The 26953-nt window shown below is 43.2% G+C and overlaps 1 protein-coding gene across 3 annotated transcripts in view; it reads left to right on the plus strand.

The window, feature by feature from the left end:
• LOC143007003 (uncharacterized) overlaps positions 1–26953 on the plus strand; it is a 56320-nt gene that overhangs the window by 10932 nt on the left and 18435 nt on the right. For all 3 annotated transcript variants that reach the window (XM_076158387.1, XM_076158388.1, XM_076158389.1), the window contains exons 2-11: positions 1100–1288; positions 2134–2190; positions 11340–11450; positions 12032–12130; positions 12600–12788; positions 14216–15658; positions 23649–24445; positions 25412–25666; positions 25957–26164; positions 26298–26360. In XM_076158387.1, the coding sequence (XP_076014502.1) occupies positions 1102–1288; positions 2134–2190; positions 11340–11450; positions 12032–12130; positions 12600–12788; positions 14216–15658; positions 23649–24445; positions 25412–25666; positions 25957–26164; positions 26298–26360 (3409 nt within the window). In that variant the 5' untranslated portion in view covers positions 1100–1101. The remainder of the gene's footprint in view (positions 1–1099; positions 1289–2133; positions 2191–11339; positions 11451–12031; positions 12131–12599; positions 12789–14215; positions 15659–23648; positions 24446–25411; positions 25667–25956; positions 26165–26297; positions 26361–26953) is intronic.

Below are 26953 nucleotides of genomic sequence, written 5' to 3' on the forward strand. Positions count from 1 at the left end.
TGTTTGATACTTCACAACGTTCACGGAAGTTACACCGTTGCTCACAATGTGCTTGATTTGCCGACTGTGTGAATGTCTAAGTGACTTACTGTCTGATTGACCGACTGTGTGGCTGCCTGGTCAGGTGACTTACAGTCCAATAGGATATCTGCTTTTGGATTGGCTGAAGCAGTCTCATGTAGAGTCAGGTCAGAGTGGAGGAAGTCAGTCGCAACTCGCTTGTCTGGTTCAGAATTAGGTTTTTCATAATCTACAATCAAACATTTTATTATTACAAAAATGCTGGGATGCTGTTCAGTTTGTTAACTGGCTAGATGGTTGAGAGGACTCATTTCAACCTACGTGCTGTACCATTCAACCTGATCATAACAAGTGTAAGCCAACAGGTGGGGCTATTGAGCTAAATGTGGTTGGCTGGTAGAAAGTTAAACATGAACAGTATTTTCTCTTCAGTCATCTTTGAGTGAGATCCTGCATTCCTTGTCATCTTCACAATTCCTGGAATCAATCATCAATGATTTCTCTCCTTTTCTTTGCTTTCTGAGTGAAGCGGTCTGGATAAGAGCATCAAACAAACAGGTTTCACTAAGGAAAGGAAAGGGAGATTTATCTTATATTTTATATGTCACATCTTATTTTCCATGAGCTGTGACATACAGTGTGTACGCAGCAGAAACACTTGCTGCTCCCCCCTCAACACAATCTGCTATTACACTTGTATGACGACACAATATGACTCTGCAAGTTTCCCTGATGGCCATTGGTCAGATAAATTCAGAGACGCGTGAATGACCGTGTGTGTGTGTGTGTGTGTGTGTGTGTGTGTGTGTGTGTGTGTGTGTGTGTGTGTGTGTGTGTGTGTGTGTGTGAGTGTGTGTGTGTGTGTGTGTGTGTGTGTGTGTGTGAGAAAGAACATGATGTGAAAGAACTGGATAACAAGTGAAGCTCTACCTCCCTGTGGTATAAAGTGGCATTGCATATCATTTATCAAATGAAAGCAATCAGCAGAAATATTACACTATTATTATATTTTTGTGTTAATAAACAACTGGTCTCTTATTCTTCTTGTGTGTGTGCATGTGTGTGTGTGTGTTTACAGCCATGGCAGACTTAGACCTGAGTCTGAGCGATGCACTGACGGACGCCATTCCCCAGACGGGCCCTGAAAGCCTGGTGGAGAGGGACTTTGTGGCTCAGCTGGAGTCCGAGTCCTTCGACGACCAGATTGGGGAGACAGTGGGCAAGACAGACTACACCCCCCTACTGGACAACGACGACCCCAGGGCAGGTGAGAATCTCTCGGGGCCCCTAGAGGATCATGGGAAATTCACCATGACAGTAACTTTCGATGGACTAATGGTATATGAGATGCTAGCTAATCCTCAGCTCTGATATCCATACATGCGCTCTCTCTCTAATCCATTTGGGAACGCTGTATTTTCACTGGATTCAGCCCAGAGATAAGCTGATATAAGATAAGACTGACGGACACACGGAAGATGAACAGCTGCATGAAGAAGTCGATAGACTGAAGTGACAGCTAACCGCAAATGACTCAGCCCTCAGCCATTTTTGGAAGCCAGACACTTTGGCCAGACAGTGGGACTGTGTGTGGGCTTTCTGGCTGCAGGATGGGCTGTGAGTGGTGTTGCCAGTGATCAGTTGTGGCACGCTGTAGCCATGCCGACTGAGTGCTGAACACCACTGACAAGCCAATACACAGTGTACTGGGAAGAACTTTTATTGAGATATGTATGTGTGTTGTGATGCATATCGTGTGTGTGTGTGTGTGTGTGTGTGTGTGTGTGTGTGTGTGTGTATAATATAGGAGTAATATGTGTATGTCTGTCTGTGTGTTTGTGTTACTTTGATCGCGGCGTTCCTCGTCAATAAACTGGAATGGAGCAGAATAATACAGAGTGCACATAAACACTTGCACCAACACACACACACACACCCACACACACTCACAAATACTGGGTCAATGAATTCCATTTTATTTCAGGAATTCTTGTATTCGCTGCTATTCACAAACCAATTATTCTATCCCACCAAGGCATTCATGTATTATAATGTTATGTTTGTGTGTGTGTGTTTGTGTGTGTGTGTGTGTGTGTGTGTGTGTGTGCACAGACGAGAGTACTGCATTGGAGAATGGAGATCAGGAAGTTAAAGGGGTGCAAAAGCCTGGTAAGAAATTCCCCATTACTCCCTCTGCTGTCTGTGTAGCCATCATCTGCTGGTCATTTTCATCTGTCAATCATTGTCTTTGCTTTTATTTTTACATTGAGTGTTTCAGACTTCTTTACTTACTCGATGTCCTCAACCTCAGTTCTGTTTATTTGTTTGATTGTGAGCATGTGCGTGTTTGCGTACCTTGTTCTTATTGTTCTCAAACATCTTATTATGGTGCAAGGCTCCTGAGTCACGGGGGAGAATGGAGCAAAACTCTTCCTCTTTTGATTTTGTCCCAGTGTGCTAATGTTTCATCATAGTGGAGTTAATTGTTTGCGGAGAAGAGATGCAGCTCTGTATAGTTGAGGTACCTCCATTATATTATTGTGTGTGTGGTCCACTTAACATTTCAGTTCTTCTGATAGATGGATTTTCATTGTCATCACACAGAAAAATAAGATGAATATATACATACACATTCATACCTGTAGACTTTAGAATATGTAATAAATACTCTACACATAATAATATAGGGGGCAATGAAACATGAGTCTACGTCTGCTCAGGGTCCATTATTATTATACAATCCAGGGGTGACAGTTCTGTCTGTGTGTGTGTGTGTGAGGGGTGGTTCTGGTACATTTTTTCATTCATTCATTCATCTGTATCTTTTCACATGGTTCTCCAGTTTCTCGGTTTACTTTTCTGTTTGTTCACCTTTTTCCATGCAAAGCTTGGATACTGTGCATGTCATAGCCATGAGAAGACTTTGCATGGAGTGAGTCATTAGTGTGCAAAGACACTGCACTCCACTGACAACACACAACTCCCAGCTTTACATATCAGCCAAGTATGACGCCTTTAGAATGAAATTACCAACTGCTGACATATGTGCATGCAAAGGCTGAAGGCTGATTGTGTTACCATGACAGTGTCTGCACAGCAGGTTTGAATGTCATCAAATGACAACTCAGAGAATGGCAACAGGACAGATTTGAAAGTAGAACTTATATGTACAGGCCCAGCTAAATGCTGATATACACACTATGCAGAAGCCTGAAAACTACTCTCTATCCATGGATTCACTGCCACTACCTTTTAACCCTCATGACATCACAAATGTCAACTTCTGCTATGTTACAGGGAGTTGTTCTGGTAATATTCACTACTAACTAAGTAATGGAACTGGCATCTGCATTGTGGAGGGGACGTTGTGATCAAATCTGCTGGCTGCCATCTTTTTGTGCAGTACAGTGTCTGGGATGATAGGAAGCCCTGTTGGATTGTGGGGAACAGTGGGAGGTCTGCACAGGGTGGAAATCAGTCGCCTGCATTGGTATGCTCACTGTGCCGCTGTCCGGCTGTTTGCATGGCATGATTAGCTCGTTACCATAGCTACACAGCTGTGTGTGTGTGTGTGTGTGTGTGTGTGTGTGTGTGTGTGTGTGTGTGTGTGTGTGTGTGTGTGTGTGTGTGTGTGTGTGTGTGTGTGTGTGTGTGTGTGTGTGTGTGTGTGTGTGTGTGTGTGTGTGTGTGTGTGTGTGTGTGTGTGTGTGTGTGTGTGTGTTTTACTAGGAGGATTTGGGATCATTGCAACTCATATTGCTTATTTAACTATTTCTAAATGTATATATGTAGATTTTCATACAAAAATATAGGTCACGTATGTTCAGGACTGCCCTTTCATTATGGTCCTTAACTGTGATGATGGATTACCAAACTGACGAAACCAACCTATACAATGTTGTTAAATGTTGCTTGTACCAGCTTGGCTGAGCTAAGATGAAAACATTACAACAGTGATCTAAAGGACCAGATAGATCTAATGTACAACAAACTCTACCGGCGTACGTTTGGCAGGCATGTGACTTCACGATTTTCGTCACAATCTTCTTCGCGGTCTTCTTCGCGATCTTCTTCACAATCTTCTTCACGATCTTCTTCACGATCTTCTTCGCGATCTTCTTCACTGCATTTTGGAGCGACTGACTTCTTCATGGGCAATTTTTTTTCCAAATCACTTTACAATGAGGCCACATTGAAACATTCATACACTGATGGCAGGTTCACACCATGCAAGGTGCCAACCTGCACATCAGGAGCACTTAGTCTTCAAACCACTAAATTACACAAAGTATGTTGCTCTGATAAATACTTTTGTGAGGAGTGGATCTGCTTTTAAGTATGGAGCATTTGGCCTCGTCTAGGTGTGTTGGATCCATTCATCATTGTGTCCCAGTGGACCCCTGGGAGAGGACACAGGAGGTATAAGTAGTAACTGGGTCAGAGAATTGAGAGCGTAAGCTGAATACTGAAACAACAAATACTGTGTGTGTGTGTGTGCATGTGTGTGTGTGTGTGTGTGTGTGCGTGTGTTGAAGAATTACTCAACACCTCCAATGTGTGATGCTACTGCATGGCATGTTAAGCATTTACTATTTCCCCAAAGTATAATATAAGATGATAATGCCCTAAATATTTGACCAGACCAAGCTGTGCCTGTTCTGTCTCACCGTGCACCTACACGATTTAATGTCCTGCACGGTGGGACACATGGAGAGCTGCTGGTGTCGGTCAGGTGTTTGAGTATGATGCGTGGGTTGCAGTGGTTTTAAAACAGCTTGACTAAACTGCTCTCTTCCTTTTCTTCCCTTATCCCCTCTTCCCACCCTGTTGATCCTTTCTGACCCTACGATTCTACACTCACCTTTCTTTTTCTCCTTTGACTTTTTCTCTGTTTGACAAATGTTACCACACCATCTCCTATTTTTTCTCCATCTTTTGATTTTTTGACCCTCTTTGACATTTGTTTCTCCTATCTCAACCTCTTATTTTCAACCGCGCTCATCATCATTATTTTTCTCTACATCACCCTCCGTTCTTCTCCTTGCTTCTCCATATTTCTTTCTCCACCTCCTTTCCTTCCCCAATCTCCACGCTTCAGAGGATTAGAACCCGCCTCCATCGCCTGCCGACTGTCAATCAGCTGTGCTTCTGCTTCTGTGCACCTGTTCCCTCTCTATGCACAATGCACACACAGGCAATCACACAAACACACACACACACACACACACACACACACACACACACACACACACACACACACACAGCCGGGGCATACAGACTTCAGATGCCCAGCACAAAATTCATACACTTTTTACCAAATGCTATATTGCGTGGTAGTCTATTGCACTATGTAGTTTCCTTATATTCAGTCTGTTTTTGAGTGTTTGACGGTCATGATGGACACTATTTTCCCATAATGCAACACAGCTGAAAGGGAGGAATTACTCACGATTGAAAAATGACAGACGTCTCATTTGATTCTTTGCCTCAGGTGATTTTTGTCTGCCACATTATTACGTAGAACTTATTTTTCATTGTTTCATGGAATTTAGGATTTAGCAATATATTCCCACAGTGCCCAATAATAATAATAGTGATAATGATAATAATACAACAGCCTGCCTGTGTCCCGTTGTCATTGTCTGGCCTGTCTGCAAACTGTTCAAACTAAGTTGCCAGCAATGCCAGCCTGATCCTTCAACACCCAGCTGCCAGTACACACGCACATACACACACACACAAACTCACACATATTCATTCATTTTCACATATTACATTCAGCTTAAAATCTTCAAACCAATGTGTCTGTGAAATGTTTCTTCACTAATCAAAGGAAGAGGGCACTAACTGCTGTAGAAACCTTCTATGCACAACAAATGCTTCTATAGATGTCTCTCAACACTTCAGTTTAACTTTGCCTGTGTCTTTATGGATTGATATCTATGTTATCAGGGATTTCACACAATAAAATTCAGTTTAGTATTCAGAGGGAGCTTTATTCACCGTGTGAATGTTTTTTCCACATTTGTACTTATCTTTTTTTTTTTTAGATTGAGATCATCCTTTTCAGTTACAAAAGCCACCTGCTGAATAGAGCTCCCTAATACCAGGAACTGAATTGAATGTGTGAAAAGGCTGTCCCCTGTCATCACTGCAGTGTGTTTGTTTGCCTGGTGTGTCTTGCCATTGCATATCCAATAAATTCAATCATTCCAAGTCACTGAAAGTTTCTGTTTAGGATTCACAAAGGTCACGTGGAACAACTACACTGGTGTTAAAACCACTATTGCAGGGCCTCATTTACAAAACAAGACTTTTATCAATTCAAAACAAATTTCGTTTTTTTTTTTTTTTTTCGCACTTTCTTCCATGAATTTGTGCCTTGATGCACTCCACATCTCTGTGTGTTGCAAGTATGTACACTACAGGTTTCGGTCAAATGAATTCACTTCCTCACCTGATCACCAGATAAGGTCAGGTGAGGTATACATTTAAGCAGCTGAACATAATAATAATTTAAGAATTGTTCGGTGAATAAGGCCTTGTGAGTTGATGCCAAAAAAAACATTTCTCTTTCACAGTCTAACAAGTCATTAACCATAAAGAATGACAATCTAATATCTAATAGGATTGTGTTGTGTTGTGTTCTCATTAACTTGAACTCTTCTGTGGTAACATCTGATCTCTTTAGGCCTGCTTTGTTGTTCTCCCCTATTGTGGATTTTCTCATGAAAAGATCAGATATGTGCCACAAAGGGTTAAATCTAGCCTCCTTTGTCTGATTGTTCCAAATTGTATTTTTCTTTATTTTTTTTATAGACTGGCTTCTGTGTGCACTGTGTGTTAATAAACAAATAAATATGACACACACTCACCTGGCTTGGGGTTTTTCCTTCTTTTTCTACTTCATCTAAACTAAACCTCTTGTCTGATGTGCAATGGCTTCTTCTTTTTTCTTCTTGAAGATGTTTTCTATTTCTGTCTCTCACAGCATGAATTCTTTCTAACAGATAGAGACACAGTCATCCTGCCTTTGAAGGCGCTGGGTTCAGTGCAGCCTAAAGCTTATGGATTAGTGTGTGTGACAGGAAAAGGACTTTTTATGTTTCTGAAGGATGTGCTCTTTTGTTACAAAACATTTTCCTCATTGCCCTAAAGTTTTTAGAAAGTGAATCAGTACTTTATTTACCATTTTGTAAAACTTTTATGGAAAAGAGAACATAACAATCTATTTCAATAATTTCATTCAGATTGACTCACTTGCTTATGTTTGATTCTAACATGCATTTAAGGAAACATTCTACTTTTTGTTATTTTAAGATAGGAGTTTGTGTTGAGCATTGACAAAATGTTTGGTTGGAAGCTTAGTTTTTGATTTGTCAGTTACTTGTTTTTTGATCATTTATTCCATTAAGCTCTATCTGCAGTTATTGTTACACCATGAGAGGGAGAGAGAAAGAGAGAGACCGAGGATTCGGGGCAGCCTGTCCTACTTAGACTTAGAGTTTTGGAGTGAGTGAATGAGGTAGGTGCAGACTTAGCAGATTTTATTTTGCAGGGAAAACAGAGGGACAGCACATCCTGTACCTTTCTGACTGTGCGGCACAGATATACACACATCCCAACCCCAAAGACCCTCAGCCCAAACAGCTACCCCACATTATCATTTGACCCAAGACAAAGTACATCATGATGCATAACCCTACATTTATATGTGCTGTACCTCCACCTATATACAGTAAAGAACAGTCTGGCAACCTTGTACTCCTGCCAAGCCTGCAGTATGTTTTATATTTTATAAATGTATAAAGGTGTGAAAGCGGTGTTGAAGGAAGAAAATCCAAACCACTGTGAATCAAACTTTCAGCTCTGTAAGGATTTGATTAAAATATCTTAACCGTACCTTTTTTTAGAACATCATTGTCCTGCCATGGTAGAAATGTTGCATAAAGCATATTTTATATTCATGGTGCAAGTTTAATCCCTGAGCTGGTTGGAGAAAAATAAGCATAATTCCCCTTTGGTTGATGTCTTCTCTGTCAGCAGAAAGCTTTTCATCTGCATTCACATTCATTTCATGTGTGTATGCATGTGTTTTGGATGCGCACGTGTCCCTGTGTATCAGGTGTGCGTATTTTTGTTTGACTGAAGGTGCAGATTTCTTGCTTCACCCTTTTGGTGGGAGTTCACGAGACAAGATTGAACAATGAAAGAACAGGCTAGTAAACACATCCAAGAACATGGGGGGGAAAAGCTCCTCAAACTTCTATGCATTAGAACTGTCACTGTGTTAGCCTGTTCTTCCCCTGCGCTTTGATCTCCTCCTGGATGTTCACACTCACCGCAGAGTAACACTGGCCTTTTGGAGAGCCTGTGGCCCTGACCCGGCTGTGCACTGTGTCTGTCCCAGCTGGAGGAGCGGAGACTGAGGCAGAGGCAGAGGCTAAGGTCGTCTGGAGGACAGCTGCAGGGCTCGGTGCACTCTGCCAGATTATTCAGATTAGACAGTTTTGGTGAACAAAGTCACGGATGCCTGTAAAACCCAGACCCATCAATTGCCAAAATGAATTGGCAGGGATCTTGAATCCTCTGGGCTTTTTTGTTCTTTCTTTGTTGTCGAGTAATACAGCAATATCAACGAATAAAAGTACATTCATCACATGATCAGCAGGTGCAATTTGATCAAGATCCACTATAACTATGACACAATCATAATCATAATCAGTAGTTATTATTTTTATTACTGTAATTAGTATTGATAATAAACAGAACTTATCCGTAGCCGCTGGACTGCCTAAAGTGAGATTGTATTTTTTGGCTCTTGGTCTGTGTGTTGGTCTTGCTGTATGGTTAAAACAACAATGTCCAATCTTATTAGCTTTACTGCACTTGTTTGCCAGCGAACTACCAACGTGTCCTTTTGGTGAACCTTGTTTTCTCCTGGGCACGTGGCGGCCCTGACCCAGCCAGTCTATTCCATCTCTCACAGCTGGACTACCCTGCAGATACGGCCCTTCTGCTGAACCGTGATCAGATTAATATACAGCATGCAGCCACAGACATACCAGAGTCCAGAAATGGAGGCAACTGACAGAGTGTAGAGGAATGACTGACATTAAATTAATCTGCTCGAGGGGTTGAATTTGTGTCAATGCCATTCATTCCCTCCATTACATCTTGATTGATATTGTTAGTCTAGTCTTATTCTTAACCGTTGTTTTCTCTACTGAATCTTTTTGCTTCACTGTGATCGTCTGATGTGTTTATTGTGTTGATGAGCCCATTGTCCTAGCCTCGGCCTGGCACAGGGTCACTCGAACTGGCTGAACAATAGATCACAGCAGCTCCTTAAACACTGTGTTAGTGTTAGAGTGTGGATTTGCAACAACATCTGTTCCTGTTCCGGCTTCAGATGACTGGGATGTACACTATTGTGGAGTAGAAAAATCTGAGTATGCTGTATGTGCACTTCTACTCAGTACTGTGCTGACTCATCAGCACTAGGTTTGACAGGATGTGGATGAGTGACAGATCATCCACTGAGGCTACAGGTTACACATATTTATGTTAGCCATTCAGCAGAAGGAAAAATGCAGGACATACACAAACACAGATTATGTTCATTTAATTTTTAGAGTTACACATAAAAACTAAGGGCTAGGTGAACAAGATCTGACTTGCAAAATTGGATGTCTTGCCTGTGTTTGTGTCTGTGTGCATGAATGTGGTTATATTCATCCATTTTATCATAGCAAGTCAGCCAAATGTCCACCAAATGGGTGTGGGTGGGTGGGTTGCTTCTTTGCCTGGATGTCTGCCATCATTTTGTCAGTTAATTGTGTGTGTGTGTGTGTGTGTGTGAGAGTGTGATTCCCTCAGTATGTGTTCTCTTAAGTATGTTTGGATACATGCACTAGTGTGTACATGTGTGCTTGCCTGCTGGTTTCTCTGAGTCCATCCACATTAGTGCACCCCCAGCAGAGTAGCTGTGTCTGTCCTCACATGGTGCTGAGACAACAAATTTTAATGTCAAACTGTGTCTGTCTCACTGTATGTTGTCCTCATACTCAGGAAGACGACCCCCAAGCAGTTGCAGGAGCTCGTAGCAGCTTGACAATTTAACACTAATACTTTGTTGATACACAATAAACCACCATATTCTGTCTCTGTTTTCGAACACATGACTGACTCATATCGGCCATGGACTGTGTACAGTTTGCAGGATGCATTAGGTAGAATGGCCAAAATAGAGTGACACAATTTTCATCTGGCCAAATGATATTAAACACAATATTTCTGATGTGTTACCTGTACAAATCGACAAAAAATAACACAAAACACTGAATGCATGTGGGTGCTTTTTGGCCACCTTTGTCTTGTTTGTCTCCCCCTTGTTTCAGAAAACTTGCAATAGCAAAGAGAGGGAGAGAGAGAACGAGAGAGCCGTTGACTTTGGGTGGCATTCTGTCTACTCTCCTTACTGTCACCCTCTGTAGATGCTGCTGGGAGAAGGCTTCTCTGGTTGCTCCCCCCCTCTTTTGCTTCTCTTCCATCCTCCATTCCTGCTGTCTCTCCTCCCACCTATTTATCTGTTTTTCTCTTATACTCCCAATGTTATCCTCCATATTTCTGTAAATTCCTTTAATCATTCTATAAACTTTTAAATGTATTCTTAAACATCCTCTTACAATCACAGTCTACTTTCGGACTTTCTTCCGATTTACCGTTCTCTGTTTCTTCACTTCATCTGTCCTCCCTCCCTCCGACGCAGTCTAATCCCAACAGCCTCAGTAAATGAGATTGTCATGGGTCTGGTGTTTACAGTCTAGTCAGGACCTGTGTTTTAAGGATAGATCATGGGTCAAAGGGTGACGATAGAAGTAAAGAGAGAGGCAGAGGGCAAGAAGGGGAGGGCCTGGGACCTGAACCAGACAGGCAGTGAAACGTCACAGCAACCCAGACTCCCCAACTGGGATTGTGTTATTTTGTACGTCTGTCTATGTGTGTGTCCATCTTTGTGTGCTTGTACGTGAATGCGCGTGCGTGTCTGTGTGTCATACTGGGAGTTCACAGCAGCTCAGAGGCAGCTGAGGCTGCACTGGGGACAGAAAGAGACAGCAGCACATAGCAAAGAGCACTGAATGTTGAGTTGTTTGGGTCTGGGATATCTGCTTTTACCCTAAACTCTGGCAGGTGAGAACGGGTGTGTAAGTGTGTGCATCTCTGCATTTGTGTCGATGTGTGTGTGTGTGTGTGATTTCCAAAGTGTTGCGTGAGGTGAGATCGATGTTCAGTCTTCTGTGTTGTCATAACCACAGGTGGTAAGCTGATTGCAGGAGGCCAGACATCAGCAACGCGTCCAGAGCCACAGGGAGAGGTTCGGCCTTTCTCAGCTGACCAGCAGGCCTTGGCTGCAGATTTCTTATCAGGTATGAAAGTGAAGTCCAAACTGAAAAGATTTTTTTTTAAATACTTGCATGACTGTGCAGCTCGTTATGTTGTTGTTTTAGGTAATGAGCCATATTAAGAACCTCTAAATGTAAACAGGAGATGTACAATATTTTTTACACACAATCACTGTTTGTCACAAACATTTTTTAGAGTAGACCAGACCTCCATTTTTGTGTACTGTACTTCCTCTCTGCTCATGTGAGCTGTGAAGCTCTATCTCCAGTAAAGACCTTATTGAGCAACCACAGCCAGGCCGTTATGGCTCTCATGCCCGCAGGTACAGACTTCATTTGGGTAATTACAGTAACTATCTCAGTGGACAGTCTTGGTAGTCCCCTTAATTATTCCTGTTATAATGATAATAATTACATTGTTCAACCATCTTTCAAAAATGAACGAAACTGTAGTCCTTGATCCACCACATGGTTGATGGTTGTTAATGCTGTATTTTGAACTCATACGTGCAGGGAACAAAACTGTCACTCTGGCTCTACCTTTGTCTACCCTTAGATAAGATTTAAATAATGTTTCAAATACAAATCCTTACCTCTCCTTCCAGCTTCCATGGCAGATCATTGTGATCCTCTGGGCTCCAGGATGGGCCCTGCACAAGTGATGGACTCTGGCTTAGCGGGAGCTTTTTTGGTAGACATAACAGGTAAGATGCTATGCAGATGTACAGGTGTTGTTCATGACTGAAGGTAGGATGGAGTTGATAAGCAGAGCAGTGCAACAGCTACTGTGATGTATTGTAAACACACTTACATTTCAATCTGGTTTCCAACTTTGACCTGGGTTCATGAGAGATGGTATTCCAGGCATATCCAATGCAAAAGAGGCCACTTGGCATACCCAGAATATGCTGAAGGGTTTACATGTTGCATCTGGTCTTGTCTTGGGATACCATGCGAAGAGCTGGAGGATGGCCATGTAGAGTAACATCTTGGCTGCTTTGCTTAGCATGTTGCCTCCATAGCCTGTGCCTGGACAAGTGGTGGTATCTGATTGATTAATTTGGGAGAAACCCAATTCTTAAATTAGTTCAATCAATTTTAACAACAGTGGCAACAATGAGAAGTGAATCCACCCTCACATTTTACCCAGTTGTTATATATTTTCTGTCTTAGACTTCTCCCAGCCTGGGGATATAGGGGGGAATGTAGAGGTGGGCGCGGCACCGCTTCCAGGAGAGAGACCTTCAAGTATAGCAGAGCCCCAGCAGCCCACAGCCATGCTGGGCTCAGACGCCCCTAAAGAGCAAAGCCCCATGCTGCCTGAACCTCAGGCCCCACGCAGCCCACTGGACCTACCTGCAGGTGAGAAACATGCAGGTCAATGCACACACCGAAAGGCGCATCTCGTTAAAATGAGTATTGCAATCACAATCTGAAACAGATTATGTCTTGCTTTGTCTTCATAGACTGATTTTTATACTAATAACTGAAAATAATTACACTTTTACCCAAATTTCAATCTTGAACAGACTTTCTCTCCTCTTAAGTTCTTTACATGGAGAGTGCAACAATGCTTCATTCCTAAAATGTTTCATTCCTAAAACACAACTTTTGTTTCACCCCACCAGAAAAATCTTGAGTAAAAGTGTGTGTATGTTCAAAGTAGTAATTGTCAAACCCTTTTTATATATAATCCTAACAGGTACTCAACATAATATGACCCAAAATCTTACACCATTATGTAATGGTGCATCATTATTTATATCAACCACAAACGTTTTTAATTGTCATGTGTGTGCCTTGTTTCCTGTGTAGAATGTGTGTTGCGTAATGCAATGTCTCATGTAAACAACACTGTCCTGTGCTGCTTCATTTGTTCCATGCAGGAATTCCATTGACACATTAGCTCAGTAAGCTCAATGCATGATGGACACACATGTGTAACTGATACTAATAACGTTAATAATGATCCACTCTATATAGCTGTGCCAATTAGCCAGGTCAGTGACTCAGCATGCACATATGTCATGAACAACAATTGTTCAGTGCTTTTGTGTCAGCGTCCAACTGTGTGTATGTATTTGGAGAAGGTTTCAATGTTTCCCACACTAACTACATGGGGTCTCATGTCAAGTTGAATGTACCCGTGATCCTGCAGAGCACAGAAATCCTATGTGACTATACAGAATAAGAGCAGGGAAAAATTAAAGCAATTGTGTACAAGAATATTTTCTAAGAACAAGTTTTCTACATAGCAATCTATCATAGAAAACACCAGTGCAATAAGTGAGCAAAAGTCCTACTCTAAAGTCCGACCAAACTGTCATGGCTGCTCCACATTGGAATTTTTGCCAGGTGAAGTTGTATGACACAACATGTGAATCATTGCGATCCATTTGTCTGATGCAGTTTCTTTGTCTTTCCCAATTAACTCAGACATACGGAGCAGAGTGCTGCCATGTTGTTGTTCATTTGAGGTATTGCAGAGAGCCGCGCTGCTATATGGGGCCTGACAGCTGCTCCACTTATGTTGTCAGCGTGCATGCGTCCGTTGTGTGTGTGTATGTAAACTGGGCCAAAGTCATACACTGGCCCTGTCTCAGTGGCTTTTAGTTAGCCTTCTTCTTCCTCATGTTTCATAGTTCCATAGTTGATTGGACTTTCCATGGGATTATTCATTATTATTATTTTGTTAATTTACTTTTCATTCTTTAATTGTCGATGCCTCAAACATTCACACATACTCATGTCCCCCATCTCTTAATTCTACCCTCTCCACCCACAACAAGGTCCTTTAGGTGACTGCTGGCCAGCGCAGACTGGCTGCCTGACAACAGATCTGCCTTTCACTCCAAGTGTCTCCACGGTGATCAGTCGCCATGCCGGCGATCTGGCAATCAGCCCCGATGACCCGCCTGACAGTTGGCATAACCGAGAAAGCGTTGCCTATGCTGGCAGTGATGAGAGGGAAGGAGATGGATCAGAGCGGAAACAGAAGAAGAAGAAGAAAAGGAGACAAAAAGATGAAGGAACTTATGAGCACCCTAATTTTCAAGACCAGGGCAAGGACACCCCTCCCACTGAGGAGTTTTTCCACAGGATTGGCCCACGGCGGGATCAAGGAGGAGAGGGAGGCTGGGAGGAGCAGCTTGGGAAGAGTGGGGGTCGGGGAAAGAGGGGAAAGAGCAGGAAGAAGCTTCCAGAGGAATGGGGAGTGATGGGGGATCCATTCATCCCCTCCTCCACACCAACCACTCAAATCCAAGAGGAGGTCATGGTAGAGCTGGGGACCTCATCTCAAGCCCACATGGACACCTCCTTTGCTGGCATTGATATCAGCCCTTGGAGCAAGGAGTGTTACTCAGAAGAAAGCCTGATCCCACTTCCACTCTCCCAGGACTTGTTCTCGGCTACAGCTGCCAACGTCAGCCCACTGGTCCTGAACAGTGATCTGAAAGCCACTGCAACTCCATTTACCATGCCCTCCCCCACAAACAACACAATGCTTGGCTCCTTCCCCATGGCTCCTTGCCCTGATGATCCATTTGCCACCAGTTGCCAAGACCTTCTGATGGACAGTGAAAATGCCAATCTGGGCAACACTACTGAGGCTTTTACTCCATCATTCTCTTTGAGGAATGTGGGTGGCAATGATGACAGCGGGGTGTCAGAACACAAGGATTCCCTCTCGGAGTCTGGTCTGCTAAGTGTTCACAATGAAAACACCTCAGAGTTCAGCCCTGCCTCTCAGCCAAGCCCTGGTGTATCCACAAAAGGCAGTCAGGGTGAGGTAGTAGCCTCAGCCCCACCCCTATCACCTTCAGATGCCTCATGGCTCCAAAACAACTCCCACTTGAGCAGCAACAGCGAGCCATTTGACTTCAGCACTCCGGGTCATTGCCTGCCTTTAGGTCTTGATTTTGACACCCCTAGTCCAGCCCCCCTCCGCTCCCCTAAAACCACAGCACAAGAATTCCAGTCCAAAGAGCCCAAAAATAGCAAATCAGCCCAGAAACAAGCCAAGAAGATGCATTCGCCATCTTCAGCGTCTGACTCTGTTAAGAGCCCTCCACAGGCATCCGAAGACGTCAGCCCCTCTTCCCCTCCATCCTCCAACCCTCTGGGAGTTCCAGGCTCTGGTCTTAACCCTTCTGCTAAGCCCTTCTTTCCCAGCTTTGCTGATTCCCCCGATGAACCAGCTGCGGTCTCTACATCGGCCCCTGTTATTGAAGGTTGGTTGCAGTCAGCCCTGGACAAAATAGATGTAGAATGTTCTGTAATGTCAGGAGTTTTCGAGCTTTTGCTGTGCATGATGGTTCTATCAAAGTGCTGCTTGAGTAGATACAATATTTCAAACTGCTTTGGAATGCAATTGTTTTGGACTAATTGCTTGGGTGAGTTCGAGCCATTTGGGGCAACATGGGACATCTCATCCATTTGGTTCTGTGTCTTCCATGACACATTTGTTTAAAGACTTGACTGGGGCTTACTGGCTTGTCTGATTTGGACTGTTTGTGAATGACTAACACCTGGGCTGAACCCAACGTGTTGATCACTTTGGGTTGTGGATTGGTCTGACTTTAATCTTCTTCGTCCCTTATAATTCATTCCAGTTGCGTTAAAGACTGTGCTACTAACCTCTCACAGTCTTTCTCCTTAGCACCGTGAAGCTATGTCACCCTCACCAAATTTCCTTCCTTATGTATAAACACTCTGTTGTCATGCTTATTTCCCCTTGCATCCAGGGGCGAAGGGTAACTCTGTGTTTCCTCTTCTCCGTCCAATTAATATTGTTTTTCTCACTAGCTGTTTCTTTCACATTTCTGCCAGAGAAATATGTTGAAGGAAGATCTTGGAGTCATGTAATCTCACAACCGATGTGCAGTAAACTTAACTCTCATAAGAAGATATGTTTCCACAAAATGTCAAATGGTAATGATGTCTTCTTTTACTTTTACATGTTCTGTGATGACTACTGCCTCCGCTGCTTTTAAACATAGGTAAGTCCTTTTGTCATTCCTTTGTGTTCTGCACGTGATGCCTTGGAAACCAACATTGACATTGCATTTTTTGAGCATTACAAAAGTCTGTCAATTGATCAAATTCACATTGAAATCATTATTTTGGCCACATGCAATTACCAAATCATAAGAAGCTGCAATGTTGCAATGTGTTGGATATTGTATTGTGAGGAGCTCTCCAAATGATGGGAGTGGTTGCGTGCCCACAGTGTATTGGAGTAACTACAGTAAGTTGTGAGGAAGTCTGGTGCTTCAAATGCTGTGGGTTTTGTGAGATTGTAGATTAATTGTGCAGGCTTGCAGGTGTTCTCTTGTTTTAATGGAAAGGGAACATTTGACAGAGGCGTGTGTCTTTGCATATGGACATGTATCATTTAAGTATACATGCAAGTATGTGAGGCATATTCATTGCTTGTGGACATGTTTGTTCACTCTTGATTGTATTTGAAAGATGTCTATCCAGCTCTGCTACTTTTGTTGTTTGGCCAGTTTGTTTGTCGCTGCGTTTTATGGAGATGCAGAGCTCCAGAGGATTCTTTGCCTCATCTTACTGTTTAACACTTCCTGTCTCTGCCTCCAATTGGAGGCTATAACGAGAGCTTAGCCAGCCTTCAGCTCAGCAGAAGAACTGTGGAGTGGTGAACCCAGCAATTAGGTGGGTTTGATCAATGCCCCCCATCCTGCCACAAGGAGAGAAAGGCTTGAATTAATGTGTCTGCAAACCCCAAGTTATAAACATTAGAGCTGTACGGATGAAATAGGGTGTCACTAAATTATTTGGGCTGCATTTTTGTGTGTGTGTGTGTGTGTGTGTATACTGAACGTCTGTGTATGTGTCCGTACATATGAGAGCAAGAGCAAGAGACAGCTAAGCCTTTCCAATGTATAATCAAGGGCAGGGGAGGATTTGTCACCAATCGTGATATTTTGACTGTAAGATCTGACGTGTGTGTGTGTGTGTGTGTGTGTGTACATCAACCAGCTTAAATGAACATTAGGATGTAATCATCGGACTAAGGGCACTCAGTTTGCAGCAGAGCATAATGGAGCTGTCCATAGTGCTGAACAGGTGTGTTGTCCAATTGACCTCTATCCGTGGTGCTGAAACTTCATACAGCGCCTACATGTCAATAATTTGGCGCCACACTAGTCAGCCAGTTAAGTTTATGTTGTATAATGATAGCTTTCAAGGGAAATTGTTCAGAACAACATGTCCACACATGCACTATATGCCAGCATAATGCCGGGATTATCCTGGCATGGGTCTGTTGTGAATGAGCGGAGCAAGTGTGCCGGTGATCGTTCGCCTCAATTTGGCACAAGATGTGGAGATGTTGTTGTTTGGAGTTGTTGCTGTTGTTATTTTTTTTTTTTCAAGTATGTCTACAAATTGTTCAAATTCGGCCGATGCAGAAATAAGGGAGCTCCTCTCAGTCAGCACTAAGGATGAACATACATATAGGCAGTTGTCTGGAAGCTGCAGTCGAGCTGATATACTGTTGTATATGACGTAAACTGTTGTATATGAAGTAAACTGTCATGTTTCTGCGTGTGTATGTAACAGTGCAGTCCATAAATCTATTGAAAATGAAGAAATGTGGACTACTGGTACTTTGAGGCTGCTCCTCAGAATCATTCAGACCCTCAGATGTCATACAACAAGCTGTGCACTTAGGTCTCAACTACATCTATATAAGAAAATATAAATAGATGTTTGGACAAAAGCAAACAGACAAACTTATGACAGCCTGTCCAGAACACACATTTAAAAGAAGGGACAGATGGATGAACATGAAACAGATTTGAGGTGAGAGCTGTCTGGAAAAAAAACCCCTGACACAAAGAGGTCAACAGATAAACAAAGTGATGGATGCAGAGACAGGCCGAGAGTAAATACGATAAGAAAATCGATTGTAAGATTATACTGTGCAGGCAGACATGCAGACATCCACTCCACTTCAGAAACCCTAATTCCATTAAACGCTGGTCGCAAAGATTTTCTTATCTACAAATAGGGGGCCATGCAGAAAAAAGTTCCGGAACCACTGCTTTACGGGGGTGATATCTTCCAAATCTGTTCAGACGTGTAGGAACATCTAGGCTGCTCTGACCACTACTTACTTTTCTTGCATGCTAAAACTTTGATTATACTGCAATTAAGGCAATAAATATACAATAAATATATGGTATACATTATCATGCAGCTGGCATTTGCTGAAATCACCCTGAATGACAAACATACAGTAGATGCAGATGTAGATGTGCAATTTTAATCCTGTACATTATGTACATTCATCGCTTCATCAATGAACTATTGAATCATATTACTGCAGTGCTTTCTGTGTGTGTGTGTGTGTGTGTGTGTGTGTGTGTGTTACTTGCATTTTTGCTTGTATTGCATTCGAGACAAATAATCAGAATTTTAAGCAATTAAGAAGCCATCACTTCACACCAGCTCTCCTTTTTTGGTCTATGCATAAATTAATTTTCTGTATTTAAAAAATCCTAATATTAAAGCTTCAAACTACCAACTTTTCAGTATACATGTGTACACAGTATATACACAGTATTATTTATATATATCACAAATCACCAGATGGCCCCCACCCCACCACCCTCACCACCTCCACCAGTGTCAAAACATCCAAATCATTCTCCAACCCCCCACATGGCTGCTGCCGACTCAGGAAGCCAGTTGCCATAGCAACAGGAGCCAGTTGCTTTGTCGACTTATTAAAAGACAGGCTACCAAGGAAACAATAGAAGTTTAGTGCGGATGAGTGTGTTGTGGCGGGCAGTGAGGGATGTGATTGAGCTATAAATAGATGTCACCGAAGATTGTCTGTCTCCCTCCCCATCCATCCATGTTTCTAAAGTCCCCTGCTGAGATCATCCTTCTCCTTCCACACCTGTGATCATCACTTCTTTCTATCCTTGTTTGTCAGAGGTAAATTAGCATACAGATAAGCCTCCTCTGTATTCAGACCATAACTCAAGAATTGCTCAATTTCAGATTTCTTTCTGCTGCTTTGCCCAAAGTGTTAAAGCTGCCTGGCAGTCCCACACCACACGATTAACCTGCTAATTTCACACATTGGCCTTGTTGTACATTTTGTACTGATTCAGGCTGAGAAATTGCACTAATATCGTAGTAGTTTCAGAGGAGAAACAAGTATGTAACAAAATAGAAACATTAAATGGAGTTGTCATGTGACTTTCTGTGTTTGTTTTCGTAAAAGCCACAAGGTGACAAGGTGAGGGGACAATTAAGCACAGAAATGATCACATTCTTGCTGACATGTCCTTAAGATTAACCAGTTTGAGTTGTGAACCTGCAGCATACATCAGCGTGGTTTTGTATAGGTGTACATCTGTCTACCACTTGAAGTACTTAATTTATATTCACTACAAGTGCTCCACAGCCCCAAGCATGCAAATGAGGCAGACAAAAAACTTTTCATTCGTCTAGCCCAAAAGCAACACTGAATGGAAGCAGGAGCCTTGTTTCTCATCCTGTCCTGTTCTGTGACACTGTCAGATGACATTTGCCGGGACCAAATATTCATTGTTCCAGTCATCTTTTATCCTTAACACTCACACGTCTTTGCCCTTACCTTCCTTTCTGGTGTTTACCTTGATGTTGACCAAATTAAAACCTATTGATTGAACGTTGAGTTGTTTTGTCAACAGGAAACATTGAAAAATTGTTAAATAATTGCTTGCAAAGAACATTTTGGGGATTTACAATGTATGGCTTTGGTCATGACTGTGTGTGTGTGTTTGTGGAGGAAAGTGAGGGATAATATATTGTGATGAGATTAAGCCTGACAGACAGGAAGTCCTCTTTACTGGAAGCTTTGCTTCTTTGCTTCTAGAAATGTCTCCTCCTCCTGTATTGGGCACTTTGTGATGAAATGCTTCGCTTTGAGAATTCACTGTATTATGTATAACTGTGTGTGTACAGTTGGAAAGCTCTGGAATTCAGGACCAGCTTCCAACAAAGCATCCACATTTGCACTTCCTTGTATGTCCCAGGTTAAGACAGAGGTATACAAATATACATGCTGTTACTTTCCTTGGCGAGAAAAAGGAAGAGGAAGGAAGAAAAACGTGGAGTGAAAGAGAAATCTAGAGGGGTGGGGGCTTACTCACTCCACCACTGAGGGCGGGATCAGGGAAGCAGCAGCAGCCATTAAACAGTCAAAGCAGAGTCACGTGACAACTTCAGTGATCAGTGAGGGAAGGAGAGAGAGAAGGAGGGAGGGAATTAGGGACAGACACAGCCTGTTCACCCTCAGAATTTCTTTGAGCAGAGAGGCACACCACCACAGAATCCACCCATACTAACACAGAGCACACCTGAGTCACTAAAGGAAAACAAGCAGCAACACAACAAAAAGGAAAGAAGGAGAGAAGGGAAGATAAGTGGTGAGGATAGCCCAGAGACAACTAAGAGTAAGACAAAGACGGACAAATCAAAGAAAGTGAGAAAAGGGAGACAGCATGTCGTCTCTCTCCAATCATCGGCCTGGCTCTCCTTTTTCTGAGTACAGTGAGCTGTGCAAGGTAGTGTCACCCAGCGTGCCAACTCAGAGCTGGGATTGGGAACATACCTCGGGCATGGACTTGGGCACCACAAGGGGACTGGTGGTAGATGGTGGGCCTTTGGAAGCGACTGGACTCACAGATGAGGATAAGTTATGCTTCTGCGAGCAACCAGGTGGGGGCAGTGCAGATGCAGACCTGAAGATGCCCGGCAGGGTCGTGGGCATCTCTGGAAGCTACTTGCTGGGTAATGTCTCCCTGGGCAGTGCAGGGGAGAGCCCAAACAGTCCTCCGTCTTCATCCCCCTTCCCCTCACCAGCTTCACCAGGCAGACTGCCCTCTGCCTTGAGATGTGAGGGCACCAGCACTTTCTCCCCTTCTCCTGTTCTTGGATTCCCTGCCAAGCAAGCTGAGCTGTCATCACTCACAAGTCCAACACCACCATATTCTTCCATGGGATTCTCCTTACTTGGGGCATCTCCAAAAGAAGGATACTCTTCATCTGAAGCATTGAACAGCTCCAGTTTGGTTGAATCCAGCCCAAAAGTCGCAATGCCCCAGGTGGCCCCTAACTACTGCATCACAGGGGTCGGCGACAATCACACGGACAGGGATCATGAGGTTGTGGCAAGGGCCAGGGCAAATCTTGGACTGAGACAAGTAGCCGAGGGCTCCTCGGCAGATGACAGTGAGGAAGAAGAGACCGGAGAAGAAGCAGAGCACTTGGAGCCATGTTTAATGGGGCACGCGCAACAGCAGAGGAAGGCCATGCGCCGCGCAATGTCTGAGTGTTCCCATCTGTCTGTACCCACCAGTCTAGAACTGCCTGATAAATATCCAAGTGGAGAGAAAGAAGGATTTGATCATTTGGAATCCCCTGTAGGTGGTTCACGTCGCTCACCCCACCCTGTGATGCAGCGATCACTGACCGTCGCCGTGGATCAGCCACCCACCCCGTTACCCTCGCGGTCAGCTGCAGGTGCCACACATATTGACCTGCGACGCGACCTACCTGAACCCCCAGTCAACCTCGAAAACAGCTCTCCTCTCCACCACATTGTGGAAGGTCTCAGGGCAGGGACGGAGCCAGGTGGCATCGTGGTTACAGTGCCCCCCCCAGAAGCTCCCACCAAATCTGACCTGACTAAGGATGCCGAAATTGACGGCAATGAAGGTGATACAAAACTCAAAACCGGTGGAGTTGTTGACTTTGGACCTGATTTCAAATCAATGTTGCAAGGCGGTCTTGATGCTAACCTTGCCATTGCTGACGACGTCAAGCTTGCCTTGAACTCCAGCACTAACCCTTTCATCACAGTCAATGGTAGGTGGTGCAGCCACATGTGTGCAGCCTTCTTCTTATACAGTACTTGCTTTCAAAGCTGTCAAAGCGAAATGCTTCACATGTAAACAGAGAGGTTTTAGGTCAGTGTGGGGTGCAGCGAGTGGGGGTGTGTTCAGTTCATTTGTCTAGTTTTAACATCTCAGTAATTGACTCCTGTCAGTTCTAAACCAGATGTTGTTTTCAGGTTTGTCATGCAATTGTCTTGTCGAGGTAATGGCTGAAGGGGTAGTCAGAAAGGGGGCGTGTCAGGAGGTGAGGAGGAGACAAAGGAATATAGGAGAAAAGGGAAAGTTGATTAGTTGGTTGATTGTTATTAATGTAATTAAATATGTGTGGTGTGTGTGTGTGTGTAAATGGAATGGTTTAGTGTGTCATGTGGATTTTTGTGTGCAGTGGAGCCTGTGTGTTCATGTGCCTGTAAATATGCGATGCAGTGCGACTATCTTGCAGCATGTTGGACAGTGTCTGGCTCTGCAGACATGTGGACATTCGGGTCACCACACACAGCTCATTATCACTGAGACCAAAAGAAACAGGCTTGTTTTATTTATTTTTAGTCTTCCTTTTTTCTTTTTTCCACGTCTACCTCTTGTATCTCATTTTGAGTGAATGCTGTGCTTATTCATGCAGTCACAACCAAAGTGGTTCTCGGGGACTTTCAATGATGACTACCTTCCAGCTGAATAGGATTACGACTGCAAAGTGCAACCCAATGCTAATCTGCAATGGATACGTGGCTTTGTCTCTCGTTTTCACTCTCTGCAGTCTACTGCATGTGCATAACTGCTGTTTATTTTCTGCCATCTGAAGTCTCAGCAGTGACAGGAAAGGGGCAGTAAGCCAGGTTCCCTTTGAATTTCTCTTTCCCATCTTGTTTTTGTTCTAAGTTGATGTGGAGTCTTGGACTTGCTGGTAAAGGCTAGAGGGTTGATGGGTCTTGGGGGAGATACTACAGTATGTTGGTGAACTCCAGTTTGTCCCTGTGTTTCCCTTTAAGTCCAAAAAAATGTAGTTCAATCTTGCATCTCTACTGGTTCTTAAGTCACAGAAATGAGTTTGCACACTTACATTTTCTTTCTCCCAAGGAGGACATGTAGTGCTGAACTGAGTCATGTAAGAACACAAGAAATGCATTTCCACAGAGCTGTGAAATACAAATGACACCCCCCTTTACTCCTTTTTAATTTCCTTGAATATACTGTCGTTAAAGCCTTTCCATTTACATTCTTCTGTCTATAGTAAAATCAGACTTCTGTGATGTTATGGTGTGATGGTGTGTTTAACAGGTTCAATCTCTTTCTTTCTTTCCAGTAAAATCCGACATAATTGATGAAACAGAGAAGCAGGAGGGGAAGAAGGAAGACAGCATTAAGAAGGAGGACCTGTTCGCCCCTTTGGATAAAGATGAGAAGAAGGTTGAGAAGATGGAAAACATAGGTAGTGACACTCCAGCCAAGATGGAGAACATGGTGGAGGAAGAGAACCCAAAAGAGAAAGAAAAGGAGAAAGGGACAGAAAAAGAAGAGGGAAAAGTGAAGGTGACAGAGAACGTGGAATCAGTGCAGAAGCCAGAAAAAGAAGATACCCTGAAGAAGGTGGAGGTATCAGCAGACAGGATGGAACAGATACAAGGAGAGCACACAGCCCAGACGATGGGAACAGTGGGAAAGATGGATAAAAATGAAAGTCCCAAAGCAGGCAAGATAGAAGAGAATAAAACAGTTGAAAAGCATGACGAAACAGAGATGAGAGATAGTAAAGAGCAGAACCTCAACACAGTGGAAACAGCGCCAGAGAAAGAGCCCACATCTGTCATGCTCGACACTGCTTTGGACAAGCCTGAGAAGAAGGCTGACTCGGAAACAAAACACAAAGCTGATATTGAAGAAACAAAGGAAAATGAAAAAGCTGCCGCAGACAGAAAGACTGAGGATGACAAATTGGAGAAACCACCTGAGAAGAAAACACAGGGGAAGAATAGCCCAAAAAAGCTCTTGGAGAAAAAGGATGACAAGAAGGACAAGACTGCAAAGACGGACGGAGCTGGAGAAAAAGCCAAAAAAGCTTCTGTGAGCAAAGACCTGCCAAGTGCAGACAAGAAGACCAAGGTAGGAAAGACAGTAGGTGTCACCTGTCACACCAACAAACTTATGGATCATTGTAGAGATTTGAACACAAACAGAGCTCAGAAACAACAGCACCATATAGTTTGGACAAAGTACTATTATGTACTGTAATGAACCTAGAAGCATGTAGAAGTAATACATTTAGCATCAGTTAATGTATTGGTTAATATAGATGAACTATACTACACAAGCCTCTTTAACATCAACAAACACATTGTTACTATAAACATCTTAGATCATTTATTTCAAACAGCAGAAACAGTTAAGATGGCTGAATATTGAAATACTAAAAACAGCACATATTCTCATCCTTGAGTACTTGAGGCCTGGCAATGTTTTGGAAAACGATGGAGTATCTCGGATGCTTTGGAAAAGTCATATAATAATCACAACCTTGTTCTGTCGCTCGTCACTGGTGGTTGCTGCATAATGGTGGTTAATGTAAGTTAAGTGTAAAAGTTCCTTTTGCCAAACCGGGATGTTATTACTGCCCAGAAAGGCAGGATGAGAACCATTGTTTCAGGCCCCCGTCCCCCCTAATGATGTTGTGGTGGAAACACTCAGTGGTTCTCAATTTGTTCTCCAGCACCAGCCCCATTATGAGTTTTCATAACAAGAATAATGTAAAGAAATGTAGTCTTTTGTCACATCTCCATAGTAATAATCACTTTACAGTTATTAATGGAAAGTAGTATGAAAGTAATATTTTGATTATAAAACAATCATAGGTTACAGCTCACACTGTTTTATTTCAAACAGACCCATTGCTCATTGTTATTATTATTTTGCACCTTTTGCTTTGTTTTGATTGTATGATGGATTATTATTATTCTGCCTGCTCTGCTGCCGTTATCATACTTTTTTTTCATGTTTTTCTTTTTTTTTTCTCCTTTGCTTTCCTAAATTTGCCCCTTCATCCATCCTGTATATCTGTTGCTCACATCGTAGCCTGCTGCCGGGGTGACCAAATTAAGTGCTGCTGCCAAAACGCGGCCAAGTTCCACCACTGCCAGTGGTGCTTTAACCATGGCCCCCACTAAACGCCCCACAACCTCTACCACCTTCACCTCAGACAGCAAAAAAACACCCATAACCAAGGCTCCATCCACCTCCACTGTTGGTCCTAAGAGGCCCCTCACTAACCGGCCTTCCTCCACAACCACCACCACCACCACCACCACCACACGTGACATCAAACCCAGGGTAAGTGCAGGGCCACCGGACTTGAAATGTCCAATTTTGTCAATAGACATAGACAGGACATGAATGATCATTTTACTGTGCTGAACACCAACCAAGCAGTACACAAATTGTGTTCTGATGACAACTCATGACTCCCAGGCTTTGTTTTAATGCTGTTAATACAACAGTCCATGTTGTAAATTGTTTTATATTTTTGTTTGCTAATGCTGTGTGCCTTCACATTAGCTCATTATGTCCTTAGTTTCTATGTTAATCTGACATTTCTCGATCTTCTTGATGTCTCTTCACAGACAACCATAGAGAAACGCCCCCTTGTGCCAAAGGCCAGCACTGCCACCTCAGATAAAACAAGCTCCGTCATCACCAAAAATGGAACTGCTACCACGGCAACCAGTAGAACCACTACACCGGTACGCACAGCGGCATCTACCCGCTCCTTGACCGCGACTACTGCTACTGCAAAAAAGCCCTTGGGTACAACAAGCACACACAAACCAGGTAGAAGACTTTTATTAACATTTATTTTGTATTAAGTTCATTGAAATACACTTGACGGCAACATTTTTGTCTGGTCACTTGTGAATTACTTCACACGTTTTACCAAATCTAGCACTCTTACAATCGGTTTCAGCCTCTAAGCCAGACAGTAAACCAGGAGAGGAGAAGAAGAGCAGCACTCTGAAGACGACAGCAGGTACCACAGAGATTTTCCTTCAACTAGACTGTCGGTTAGAAACCAAGCCAAATCCAATATAATGTGGAGGCTTTCTATAGTCATGACAGATCTTGGGAAAATTGTTGAATATGAAAATGTGTTTATCATATCATTTTTTGCAATATACTTTGGGTTTCTTGGATTTTTCCTGTGTGAAATGAATGCTGTAACAATTTCCTCTTGGATTGAGACCAAAGCAAAGTAAGAACAGTTATAAATTCTCCATTCCGCTCCATTCCCTCTGTGTTTTTGTTCTCTGTGTATAGCTTTCCTCTTCTCCTGTCTTGTCTTTAATCCTCTGGTTTGCCTTTTTCTCCTTTTCCCCTACCACAGTTTGAGTTGCGTTCCTCCCGTCAGGAGATTAGATGACTTTTTGTCAGCAGCAGAGCTCTTTAGCATGACTGCGACCTGCAAAGTCACATTGTCCAACCATTGCAGCGCTGATCGGCTCAGAGAGGCTTTAATGCTGACAGGGCGAAGGCCTTGGATTACTGTCCTCTCACCACTCGCATATGAGCCTGCAACTCCTGTGGATACAGCCTCAGCTTTTGCCAGGGCTGCTATGCCAAGTA

The sequence above is a fragment of the Genypterus blacodes genome, unplaced genomic scaffold (genome assembly GCF_046128005.1).
Source record: "Genypterus blacodes isolate CSIRO-AG114 ecotype Tasmania unplaced genomic scaffold, CSIRO-AGI_Gbla_v1 ptg000076l_1, whole genome shotgun sequence".
NCBI lineage: Eukaryota > Metazoa > Chordata > Actinopteri > Ophidiiformes > Ophidiidae > Genypterus > Genypterus blacodes.